The sequence below is a fragment of the Carassius carassius genome, chromosome 18 (genome assembly GCF_963082965.1).
Source record: "Carassius carassius chromosome 18, fCarCar2.1, whole genome shotgun sequence".
In the NCBI taxonomy this organism is placed as follows: domain Eukaryota; kingdom Metazoa; phylum Chordata; class Actinopteri; order Cypriniformes; family Cyprinidae; genus Carassius; species Carassius carassius.
In genome coordinates, this window is record NC_081772.1 from 9,667,263 (window position 1) to 9,681,023 (window position 13,761).

At 37.0% G+C, this 13,761-nt stretch overlaps 1 protein-coding gene across 1 annotated transcript; it reads left to right on the forward strand.

Moving 5' to 3' along the window:
* The first annotated feature begins 4,624 nt into the window (after positions 1-4,624).
* On the forward strand, positions 4,625-8,166 carry LOC132092315 (phosducin-like). The gene is made up of 4 exons (XM_059498494.1): positions 4,625-4,759; positions 6,301-6,366; positions 6,713-6,861; positions 7,231-8,166. The coding sequence occupies exons 2-4, from the start codon at positions 6,318-6,320 to the stop codon at positions 7,744-7,746; spliced, it is 714 nt and encodes a 237-aa protein (XP_059354477.1). The 5' UTR covers positions 4,625-4,759; positions 6,301-6,317; the 3' UTR covers positions 7,747-8,166.
* Positions 8,167-13,761: the final 5,595 nt, after the last annotated feature.

The window sequence follows — 13,761 nt, forward strand, 5'->3', positions numbered from 1 at the left end:
AACCTCACTCCCCGATCTCAAGAGACGCACTAGCGACAGACACTAGTGGCTGTAGCCAGTTAGTCTCCTTGTTAGTGCATCCGCCTCCCATGTCGGAGACCCAGGTTCAAGCCCCACTCGTCGCGAGGCGCATCAGAGAGGACCCAGGAGACAGGGGTTACATTGGTGCCGTGACCCAGATGGGAGTGAGGTTTAGGGGGGTTTATAAATATATATTTATATACCCGGGAGACAGGGGTTACATATATATATATACATATACAGGGCTGGGCAAGTTAACGTGTTATTATCGTATAACTTTACTAATTTGAAATAAGAAGTTTCCAATAGACTGTGGACAGCACGTGAAGACAGCAGAGAAGCGCTCTCGCTCAACAGTTAATCATTTTGTTAACTTTGTGGTTTATTATTTTGAGTCGTACGGGACGCGTCTCTCTCACAGTAGCCTATATTGCTTTACAAATCTATCGCTTTTGCTGCTCAGAAACATTCACGCAATTATGCAGCACGTATCAGAAGATCTGCATCACACTCACTGATCTATACAGGTGCATCTCAATAAATTAGAATGTCGTGGAAAAGTTCATTCAAAGAATTCAGAAATTCAACTCAAATTGTAAAACTCGTGTATTAAATAAATTCAGTGCACATGTAATGATTTTAGCTCACATTTAACAAAAACCCACCAATTCACTATCTCAACAAATTAGAATACTTCATAAGAGTTTGTGGCACTGCTGAGGTGGTTTGGAAGCCCAGGTTTCTTTGACAGTGGCCTTGAGCTCATCTGCATTTTTTGGTCTCTTGTTTCTCATTTTCCTCTTGACAATTGCCCATAGATTCTCTATGGGGTTCAGGTCTGGTGTGTTTGCTGGCCAGTCGAGCACACCAACACCATGGTCATTTTGACAACTTTTGGTGCTTTTGGCAGTGTGGGCAGGTGCCAAATCCTGCTGGAAAATGAAATCAGCATCTTCAAAAAGCTGGTCAGCAGGAGGAAGCATGAAGTGCTCCAAAATTTCTTGGTAAACAGGAGCAGTGACTTTGGTTTTCAAAAAACACAATGGACCAACACCAGCAGATGACATTGCACCCCAAATCATCACAGACTGTGGAAACTTAACACTGGACTTCAAGCAACGTGGGCTATGAGCTTCTCCACCCTTCATCCAGACTCTAGAACCTTGGTTTCCAAATGAAGTGCAAAACTTGCTCTCATCTGAAAAGAGGACTTTGGACCACTGGGCAACAGTCCAGTTCTTCTTCTCCTTAGCCCAAGTAAGACGCCTCTGATGTTGTCTGTGGTTCAGTCAATCTCTTGACACGTCTGTGTGTGGTGGTTCTTGATGCCTTGACCCCAGCCTCGGTCCATTCCTTGTGAAGTTCACTCAAATTCTTTAAGTGATTTTGCTTGACAATCCTCATAAGGCCGTGGTTCTCTCAGTTGTTTGTGCATCTTTTTTCCACACTTTTTCCTTCCACTCAACTTTCTGTTAACATGCTTGGATACAGTCTCTGTGAACAGCCAGCTTCTTTGGCAATGAATGTTTGTAGCTTACCCTCCTTATGAAGGGTGTCAATGAATGTCTTCTGGACAACTGTCCGATCAGCAGTCTTCCCCATGATTGTGTAGCCTAGTGAACCAAACTGAGAGACCATTCTGAAGGCTCAGGAAACCTTTGCAGGTGTTTTGAGTTGATTAGCTGATTGGCATGTAACCACATTCTAATTTGTTGTGAATTGGTGGGTTTTTGTTAAATGTGAGCCAAAATCATCACAATTAAAAGAACCAAAGACTTTCTACTTCATTCAAGTGTTGTCCATGCCACACTCTGCCGCGTTCATGCAGGTCTCCAATAGGAAGGTGCCTGTTATAATATTATGATCGAGGCTCTGGACTCTGAGCATAAATTGTTTTCCTAGAACAAACTATAAAATATTTTCAATAAAAACGTTAATGTCCTGGCAGTGATAAATAGCTTGTTTTATATTTAATTTAATTACATTAATGTTGAGATTTAGGCTACAATAAATATTTTAACTGCTGCTATAAGGAACACTGCTGTAGAAAGCCACTTATTTGTTTAAAGTGTTTGCAGAGTAAATTTTGAATGAATTATTAGTTTTGTGCATAACCATGTAATTAATTGCAATTAACCGCAGACAAACAATGTGATAATTACAATAAGAAGTTTTTTACCGTTGCACAGCACAAAAAATATATATGTATGTATGTATGTATGTATATATGTATGTATAATAAGCATGCTGTCCCTTGAGCTTAATTTATAGTCCTTGTACCAGAATCTGTTAAGACAAGAAATGGCCAAAAATTTGATTGAAATTGGGAATGATATCTCTCAAAAATTTGATAAGAAATTCCATACAGTGCTGTGTAGGGAAAAAAACATTATATGGTAAAAAATGTTTTAAGCAATTCAAAATCAGAAGCCTAGAATAGTTTAGAATAATGCGTATCACCCATAGACTGTATAAAAATATGGACGTAGTGTCCGTGACGTCACCCGTAGACTACTGAAGAGAGTTTTTGAAGCCTAAAGTGTGTAGAGCGGGCCGTCGCCATCTTGGCAGCGCGTCACTGCGCGACTCTCCCGGACTATCAAAAATGTGCAAAAAGGCGGGAGCTAGTTGCTGTAGCCACGCCCACCTAGCGCGACGGCAGTGTCAGCAGCGGCAATCTCCCTGTCACTCAAGGGGCCACGCCCTTAATTATGCAGAACTTTAAGTCTTAATATAATTTAAACGGATGAGTTATAAAAAAATTCACCCCCCTCACAGTTGTCATGAAGGGCAAAATGAGCTATTTAGACCAAAATCATTTTTTGAACCAGGCTGTAAACATGTTTTTTCCTGCTGTAAGGTTGGGCATTTTAACATGGGGAGTCTATGGGACTGACTTCCTTTTGCAGCCAGCCTCAAGCGGCCAGTCGATGAATTGCAGTTTTAGTCACTTCCTTATTGGCCTCACGAGAGAGAGCGGGAGGTTGGCGCTCGGTATCACCTGAAACCTGTGGTCACAGCTCTGTTGTTATGATGGTGCCATGGCAATCCATGATAGGAATCCAAATGGGGTTTACCTACATTTGCAACACACACTGTTGACAATCCCTTTGAACTACTGAGAGAGGGGTGGCAGGCACACACCTGCTGGTGATCCCAAACTGGGGGTGTATCCATGAGCAGAAAAAAAAAATCCACTTTTATCTCACAACTAATAACTTACAGTTCACCTCCCTCACCTCAGGTTCTGTCAAACCACTCTTTGGCAAAAAAAAAAAAGAGTTGTGATTAATGACATCTAAGTGATTAATGACTCTTTTGGTCATTAATGGCAAATACAGAAAGGAAATTAGTATCAGCATTGAATCACACCATTCTTTGATTAAAACAGAATCCTAGTTGCTCTGTTGACTAACGAGTGTACGTACAGTTGTACAGTTATTCCAAGTCATATATTTCCATGGAACATAGCATTACATTCTGTGCAATTACATTAATAAGAAAACTAAAGGAAATGAAAGCAAAGGAAATTCTAACTGTAGTTCCAGTATGGATTTCTTCAAACCATATGGTTCAAATAAAATTGAAAGAAAGTTATAAAAAACAAAGCTTGTGTCATATTATGTATAGTCATCAGGCTATGCCATGCAACTATCACAAAAAAACTAACCACAACTTCCACTTCTAACTTCCTAGAAAATCAGAATTTGGTTACAATAAATAAAAAAAAATCATTTATTCTTCACCCATTTGAAGGTTTTTCAAGCTGCATCAGACAGAAAATAAATAAATAATAATAATAAAAAAAATAATGAAAAGATCAAATTTATTAAGTGTGTCTTATTATCGACTGGGTTAATTTAAGTAAATAATTTTAGATTTTGTTTATGATGTCAATCTGATATGTACAGGAAGGATAGCGAAGAATAGTTAGGCTGAAAAGATGAGCGTTTCACACTAATGAGGTCAATCCTATTTATGTACCATCTGTACGTTTACATTCGCTGAACCAGAACAGTCAGCGCTGCTTTATCTCTTCTCTCTTGTTCTTCCTCTTCCTCTGTCTCTCTTTCCCTAATACCCAGACTCTCTTAATTTATCCACCTCTCCAATATTTAGTAACTATATCAATCAAAACGGAAACATATACAGATGTAAATATATACACCATTCAAAAGTTTAGGGGTCAGTAAGATTTTTGTAAAATATTTTTGAAAAGAGTCTCTTTTGCACACCAAGGCAGCATTCATTGCTCAAAATACAGTAAAAACGGTAATTTTGTAAAAATAACTAAATAAATAAAAATTAATTTAAATAACTGTTTTCTATTTTAATGTATTTTAAAATTGATGGCATCCATCAGATGCCAATGATATTCATTTTACCAACTGTTGAGTTGGCACTCTGTGACACTCTGGTTCACAGTCTGAACATTAAACTTATGTATGGCCACATTGTTCTTCTCCACATTGTTCTTAATATATTTTATACCACTCAGTCCTCTCAAAGCAATTATACCTTTGTCTTTGGTTGTGTTCTAAACAGTCTAATTACTGCACTTAAATCCTCTTAGGTGCCCTGTGCTATTTCTGCATAGGAGCTGCCCAACGTATCTTGACTTAAGAAAGCTTCTTTGTACCCTCCCCATGCAAACACAAAAAAGCATGAAGGACACGCTAATGGTGATAGTGACCACATTAAGAGCTCACTGAAAGGACGTATTCGGACGGTAAAAAAGGTGAGCAGGCAACTATTTGATTTAGTAGGTTTCTGTGGGATCAAACTGATTTACTCATGCAGTTACAGAATATTTAAGGTCTATTCAACTTAATGCTTAGAGGCTTATTTTACTGTTTGTTCTGTTTTAAGGCTTTAAGTGAGTCACAGTGTTATTAAACTAAAGCCCACAGTTTTATTCAACTAAAGCCAAACTAAGGTTTATTTAGATTAGATACATCTTTTCTTGTTTGTTGTGTGTTGCAGCTTTAAGTGAGTTGGTGTTATTTCAATCATAGACCTTAATATAATTTTGATGTGCTGTGATGTTACAGCCAAATGAGTTGCGTGAAACAAAGTCTACTTTGATGTGATTTGCATGCTAAAGTGACCGCATAATTTTTCTATGAAGCTAAAGCAGATAGTGGTAGTTTAGTCTATGGTATATATATATATATATATATATATATATATCAGAAAACTATGCAAACATTCATGCCAACATTCATTCAAGAAGACTTTGATAAAAGAATAAAGAATTAAAGGGGCTAAAAACAGACTAAAGCAAAGCCATAATCATGAAAGTGCTTAAATATGAAAATAGTGTTGTTTTGTTGTCGTTTTAGGAAAGATACAAATCTTAAAACACCACTTTCCAAGAAGCAAACTGAAATGGAAGACTAGAGTAATCTGTGTGCCCAAACAAATCATCTAAGTTTGAAAAGAGATAACAAAGAAAACTGAAGCAACCTCCAAAGCTGTCACTGGATTGTAATGGTTGCCAACTGAGCTGAGGCATTGCATCATAGCTGTAATCTCAATTAGGGATCAGTGAATTACTGAGAGTAGTGAAAGATACAGGGGCTGGAGGGGGTTTGAGGTCAAAGGCTGGCGGTGCAAAATGAAGACTCTGAGCTCTAGTATCTAGCTGCTAATCTGCTGCAGTCATGTCCATGCGTTTGTGCATGAGCTTTATCTGATTCAGTCTCGAACTCATATGAAAAAGATCAACTTAATGACAGACCTGAACACAACCAAATATGTTCTGCATTGTTGATTTTAATGTTGGCATTGGCAATGTATAGCTTATATAATCAAACAGAATCAAAGAAATGTGCATTCAAAAGATTGACAATAAAACTGACTTTAAAGTGTCTGGGTTGAAATGGGAACTGATGCATATTATTAGCTGTTTGAGGACAGTTCATTTGTCATTCCATGACACCATATCGACGACACCCACTTGTGCAAACAAATTGGATCAAGGAGTAATCTGATCTTCTTACTCTTGATAAACCTAATATCTTCCAAGAAAGAGTGATCGGCTTCGGTGACATAAAGACGCTGTGCACGTGCCAACATTTCAATTAAGGTTTGATGCTATTGCTTCTACGAACTGAAGATTAAATGTATCTTGACTTCCTGTAAAAGTAATGAAAAAAGATGTTTTCTCTGTTTAAAAGCTAGTTGTTCAGAGACATACAGCTTTTGTTGAAGCTAATAAGAAAATTGTATTTATTTGAACATATATTTGCGAGATGAAGATTTTACTTTTTTCCACAGATAATCAATAAATAAAAATGTCTGACAGAATCGTAGATGAGGAACCAGTGGCTGTCACTCACACAGGTCAGTATGGTTCTTATTGTTTGTGAGACTGTAAAAATGAATGGGTAGGGAAAGTGATCTAATGTATTAAAAGCATGCAAAATGAGGACAGAAAGGTTTTCCAAATATTAAGTAAATCATAAAATAAAAATAAATCCAATCAAAATTACACTTTATAAAATTGATTAAATATTTTATTTGTTTATCTGCATGACCAAAGTTGGAACAACACATTATTACTTATTCTAATGTTGAATTCTAAGTTGTGATAACTAATCGAAGCAATAATATTTTAGAGGATATGTATGGATGTAATCCGCTCATCTATTCATTCACTTATAGCATTTAATTTTGCAACCATCTCTAGGACCAAAGGGTGTCATCAATGACTGGCGTAAATTTAAACTGGAGAGCATGGACCAGGAGGCGCTGCCTCCCAGCAAGAGAGAGCTGATAAGACAGATGTCGTCCCCCCACAAGCCCAGAGACTCCTGTGTGGGTGGATTCAATCGCAAGGTTGCCTCTTTTGACCATAATTTGAAAATAAAAATATGTTCTTTGAAGAAAATCAATGCTAATCTAAATTAGGTTGCAAAAATATGCATTCAAAAAATGCATGGTCTCCATTTACAATATTACTTTGGTCAAAAATAACTATGCTAAGTTTATACATCTAACATTACTGTAATAGGTAGAAAAAGTGACTTAATAGAAATTAAGTATTTGAAGATAATATTTGAATAATTTTTAATTGTACTTTGGCTTCATTACAATGACCATACAATCCAGTTATTTAATTTCAGAAGCAACATATTGCAGTTGTCGTTTCCAAAACTCTGCATTAGCCTTTAAAGCTTTTAATTTTCCTCCTTTTTCACTTCCCAGATGAGCGCTCAGGAGTACGAGCTGATAAAGGAAGATGATGAGAAAAGTCTGCGTAAGTACCGCAAGCAATGCATGCAGGAGATGCATGAGCGCCTGAGCTTCGGGCCCAAATTTGAGGGCGTGTACGACCTTGACAGTGGTGAGGACTTTCTGGAGGTCATTGAGAAGGAGCACCGTCTCACAGTGGTGGTGGTGCACATCTATAAAGATGGAGTGCAGGTGTGTGAGGCACTTAACAGTTGCATGGATTGTCTGGCCACAGAATATTCAAGTGTTAAATTCTGCCGCATTAGCGCGGCTGCCACTGGAGCTGGCGAGCGTTTCCCAGATGACGTGCTGCCTGCCTTGTTAGTGTACAAGGCTGGAGAGCTTCTGGGGAACTTCCTGGCTGTTACGCAGCATTTCAGCGAGGAGTTCTTTGCTACCGATGTAGAAGCCTTCCTCAATGAATATGGACTGCTGCCAGAGAAGGAATGTGGCCCTGGAGCTGATGAGGATGAAGCAGATGTGGAGTAATGAAAGATGGCAGAGAGTAGGAATGGATGAAATGTATGGAAGGAATGTTTTTCTGAATATGACAAGAATAAGTTTCATTATTCTTCCAGCTAACATGATGAGATGCATCCGTGTGCACATGCATCTCAGGGTAAAGATCTCTTTGAGCATTGTAGAGAAAAAAACTACTGAATGTTTTGTACAGTACAAGAAATGGAATCAAGTCAGGAAAGATAATGAGATATTAAATATATCATGTTTTCTCATATAAGCAAATAGACAATTGCATGAATATGGATTAGAGAAGAATTAATTAGTGTCATGTGGCATGCTTATGCACATATTTATGTAAATGTGATTGCATGTAGCAAAATATGATGCAAATAAGAATGGTCCATAATCGGTTTTAGAGCTCTTTCTTTCAAAGCAGCACAACATTGTATTTTCGGATGAGGAGATACCCCCCTGACTATGTAAGCGCTTTGAGTGCCTAGAAAAGCGCTATATAAATGTAATTAATTATTATTATTATTATTATTCTATTGGCTTTCAAACTGTGAATTGCTTCTTTTCATGTTACTTGTTACCACATTACTTGTGGATCATTGTGATGTTTTTGTCAGCTGTTTGGACTCTCATTCTGACAGTAATCATTTACTGTGGAGGATCCACTGATGAAAAATATTTATTTAACCGATGCTTGACCATGATTTTCGGGATGTACAGAAATTGTGTAAGGTTCAAGAATAGCAGTAAACCAAGTCAAATTTTATTCTCTGTTGGGGATGGTTTTAACATACTTACTGTAAATTGGTTTGGCTGGATTTTGCATAAACCAGGGGATTTTGATGTAAACTGTATTTTTAAACATACGTAAATAAAAACAAATGGAAACGTTCAACATTTCCTCTGACTGCACTGTAGATTTAGTTTCCACTTGCACACAAATTACCTCACCCCTGAAGAAAGCATTTGAACCACATAATCAATCAAGAGAGCAATAAATTGGTTTGAGAAGCGACTCAAGCGAGACTTGCTGAAACACAATCTCTGCAACTGACTTTACCATGACCTGCAGGTTCAAAAGTTCCAATGTATATTAAAAAATAGATACGTATTGCACATTTATGCATTTTCCAATCGTTTTTCCATAACTTGACATGCTCTAATTATGCATTTATGGGAATCTTCCTTTGAGTTGAGTTGCATAGTAAGGGCAATGATCAGGATTTAGCTGAACTCCTGATGAGCCACGGGTTATGAAGAAGTGAGCCAGAAAAAGACATTCTACTGTTGATGACTACTAAAGAAGCCACAGATTTTCAGTGATATCCTCTTTTTAGAGTGGGTTATCTGCTGTTTTCCGGAAATAGCTGGTTTAGCTGGAAATACCTGGAGTCAGCAAACAAACATATAGCGCTATCATGTTATCAGTCAGCTTAATCAGTGCAGTAAGTGGCTATACGTCCATATTGCCATGCTTTTATGAGAAGTTTGTGTGATCTTTTTTTTGATCAGCTTATTCTGGAATCTTATTGCTGGATTTAAATCCAAGATCTTATTTTGATTAGTGTCAAAATACAGGCTGCCCCAACTTTGTCATCATGCAGGATATTTTCACTCCAACAATTTGTGTTTTCAAAAAACTATTGTAGAATAAATATTTTAAATGACCTACTTAATTTGAACATGCAAATGCAGGCTATACTGTATATGCTTGAATACTATAATTTGGCCCTGATTGTTACCTTACCTAAAACTAGGTTTTTAATCTCACCATAGTTTAAAACAAATTTAACAGCAATTGCAACAGTATTGCATCAGCTTGTGGGGTTTTGTCTGGTTCATATTTGAAAAAGACATGCAAACCAATTTGAGACTAACATATTTTCTCTTGAGGGCCAAGCCATGCAGACACACCCACTGAGGGCCTGCAGGCTTTGGTGATTTTGTGGTAACATTATGTGTCTCATGCCGTGCTCTTGCTATATCGTGCGACGAGGTCTTCTGCACTTCACACGAACATGTTCTGACAACATCTACACCTGACACCAAATTTGCGTATGCGTGAAGGAGTAGCCCAAACCAGCCAAGTCATCGTCTGGACTTAATTCCTAAGACATGTTGTCACGGGTTCATAGCTTAGAAAGATTAAAAAGATTTTTAAAAAGTATGGATACTGTATTATAAGACAGTAAAGTATGCATTTTATATATATATAAGAGAAAAGTTATTATACTGTCCTGAGTTAATGTACTGTCCTATGTAATATTAAAAATGTAAATAGAAAAACAAAATATAATAAAAACGTTAAAAAAGCAGGGTCCAGTTGCATAAAAGTCTTACAAGTTGTACATACAAGTTTCTTTTCTTTTTTTTTTTTTACATTTGGTTATATAAAAACAACAATTACTCTAAGTTGAATCCAAAAAATAAGACTGATTACCCCTTGGCTAACTAGTTGGTTAAACTGTTTCTTAAGAAACAGAGTGTAGAGGCAGCTGGCCTCAGATGTAACTTACAGTATATGTACAGTACTTACATATAGAGCATCTCATAGTTTATATGGATTTTAATAATATTGTCACAAGGACCATTCACTGTTCTTCAGAATAACGCATGGAGGTCGTTAAATGCCATTAAAGTATTTATTTTAGGTTCTCCCATGCCAGCAAAGTGCAGGGTGCTCACAGGTGCCAAGGCATGAAAAATTCAAAAAGAGGGAAAAAAAAAACTTATAAAATATAAAAACACAAGAACCTTGTATCAGGTCGGTACCTTCAATCAGAGTACTCAGCAGATACTGCATTCACTACCAACAGTCTTAGCCCTCCTGATCACTCAATTCTGTGAGAATTTATACACCTGGGTACAACCATTTCTCAGCAATAATCACATGGGAAAGTAATTAAGACCATAAACATGTAATACATTCCAAGTCACAATAGTATGTGATCAAGTAACCAGTTCCTTCACCACACAAATTTAAATAACAGTACAAGCTTCCATACATAAACTTCAATAGTAATTAGAGGAAATAAACATCAATAACATCAAACCAATTCCCCCTCTTTTCCCACCATACTTGGTATCTCCCATTCCCCATGATGCAACACAGTACAGGTATAAAAAGCATGAGAAAAGTCCATTCCAGTCTTTTACTCAAATCAAGATGGCCGCCCCCATATATGCTGATCCATGCGATAATCAACAGTTTGTAGCAAACTTTAAATGTCCTCTGAGTTAGTGCTCAGGTGGCCAGTCTGAAACACAACAGTATAGTTGTAGGTATACATTTTTGTGGCTAATCCATCTCTCCTGTTGCTGGTACTTCAAGGTAAATAAAGAGTCTTTTACAAACCAAATGTGTGTACATGTGTTTGTTGAAAGGGCTAACAAGGGGTCACAAGAGCAGAGGGTAGCTCTGTGACAAATATCTAAATTAATACACTTTAATTTAGACTGCAGTGCATACAGATCTGAAACAAATATTTACTGACCACTGCTGGACAGTGTCTAAGTTGTTAGTGGTTGAGGTCACAGTTCAGTTCTGTTCATTTCCCTCCTTTTTTCACAAGAAACATCACAGAGAAATGTCCCACATAAAGACCTCTCTCATTTAGCTGATGTAAAAGCCTGATCTTAAAGTTTGGAGATCTTTAGGAAAGATAATATAAAAACATGTTTAGTACTATAAAAATAAACACATGATCAGAAACTACCTAATATGCTTTCATGTGTTTTGAATCTGTTATGTTAGCCAAGGCTGAAACTGTATTGAAAATATAAAAACAACATGTTTAGAGATGCTAACCATTTTTGTTTTTAATCTGATCAAGGATTATTTTTCTTGATGTTAATTTGAAAGGGCCGGTTGACATTTACAGAATGTTTCTAAACATTTTACTCCTTCCATTTAACGCAGAAAACCTGTGAAGATATTTTGTAGGAAACAGTAAGGTACATTATAGTAATCAAATTAAACATAACAAAATAAAATAAAATAATCATATAGATGGGTCCTCATGATAACATATGATATATAGCAGTATTCCTATCATCATTGTGGTCTAATTAAAAAAATAAAGCATTGTGTAAGTAGCCTGTGAGTGTGAGGTAAGTAATAATTTAACCCAGACAGAACCACAGGAATTCACCTCTGACAAAATGAATCATGCATGTGAATGATTATGAATAAATAACACAATAAAACAAAACATTTTAGAATTGGGCCAGAAAGAAAACAAATGTGTCATGAATTATAGAAGACAAAACAGTGTAAAATAATGTTTCAAACAAACCAAAATGTCAAAAAAGAAAATAACTAAAAAGAAAAAGAGTAACAGTTTTCCTGAGCTCTGAATGTAATGGTGGCAAAGGCCTTCTGACGTTGGACAGGAGAGGTAGTGGGTGGACAGACATGATGGATGTTAATGTCAGGTGTAAATGGGGTCATGGGTGAAGGACTGGACCGAGATGGGTTTGGAGGGTCGACGTGAAGGGGAAGTGAGGTCATAGGGCTTTTTAACATTGCTTTGTGTGAAAATTACAACGCCATTCACCACCCACACACACAAACACATACTTGAAAACTTCCTACCCTCTTCTTACTCAACATCTTATGTAGCTTTGTCACGCAAAGGTATAGTAGTAATGAAGTTTTTTTTCCCCATATGTCACCATGGAAAACAGGATTTGGGGATAAAAAAAACACAATAAATCACGGAAATAAATTCCATACAAATAAAACATTTCCATTAAGCAAACATACTTACCCAGAATCCACTTGCCTTTTTTGGACATTGAAAACAGGAAACTAGACTCCAATGGCTCTGACGCATTGGACCATAAAAAAGCAAGACTTAATCAATAAAGTTAATTCTTTATTGATGCAGTAATTATCATTGCATTGGCCCTATAGACTAAGCAAGCAACAAAAAGGCAGCATTTTCAAAAGATGAAATGAGGTTTGTGAGGTCTTGAGACATTCCCATGGGTATTTTTTTTCTACAGTGTGTTGACGTTTGGAAGAGGTGAAAGAGAGAGCATTGCTTGGCTGATTCAAGGTTAAGGCTGCATAGCAAAGAGAGGCGAGGTTACACTATCTCTCCATACAGACAGTCTTATTGTAAATAATATCCAGTGCCCGAGGGGCAACTAACGGCATTAAAAACTATTATATGTTTTTTGCTTCCATTTGAAAATTCCATATTGATTATTCATCTGTGGCCACATTGATATGTGTTATAACTGGTCTAAGGAATGGAAAACTGCTAGAGAATAAAAGCAAAAAAGAGAAGGCAAAGGCAGGTAATGCTATTCATCAACTGAATGTCAAAACTGTATGAGATATGATGAGCCAAGTAGAAATTAAACAACAGTAAAAACCAACACATAAAACTGTTTCAGTTATCGCTTATCAATTATTTATTTATTTATTTATTTCTGTAACAGCATCTATAACATAAGGCCATTTAAAACATGAATCACAAAAAACTGTAACAACATAAAATAATAAATCATTATAACTGTGCACATTATTCCTTTACAGTACCGCTGCTCCCTACACGCAGAGTACGCAGTCTGCGTAGGGCACCAACTCCCAGAGGGGGCACCATCCCAGTTGCTCAAAAAAAAAAGCGCCATTCTCCCATCCGAGCTCGCGACCGCTCGCAACTCATGTTTGCGGCTGAATGTTCATAATTGATGGATAGACATCTATGCCCGGGTAAAGGACATCAGCAATCTGGCGCAAAGAAAAGAAAACTAAAGAAAGTAAAAAACAAAAAACAGGCATAAAGTTGGCTTGAGGTTGGACGTTCGAGAGTCTCAAATTTAGGGACTGTCTCTAAAGTTACATGCGACATTGGTATAGACTTTACTAAGGCCAGTAGCATTTGAGGAGAAAGACTCAGTCATAAAACAACAGTAATTGTTCATCTAGGTGTCAGCTATAATGCACAATTGAACAATTGATTAAACTGTTAATCATATGTAAATTATGCTACTTTTTCACATGGGCTCAAACGCAAATTT

Excerpts from the sequence above, each read along its gene's own strand:
- LOC132092315 (XM_059498494.1), top strand. The coding sequence starts at position 6,318 with ATGTCTGACAGAATCGTAGATGAGGAACCAGTGGCTGTCACTCACACA. Across the intron at positions 6,367-6,712 it reads AGTGGCTGTCACTCACACAG|GACCAAAGGGTGTCATCAAT; the intron begins GTCAGTATGGTT and ends AACCATCTCTAG. Across the intron at positions 6,862-7,230 it reads TGGGTGGATTCAATCGCAAG|ATGAGCGCTCAGGAGTACGA; the intron begins GTTGCCTCTTTT and ends TTCACTTCCCAG.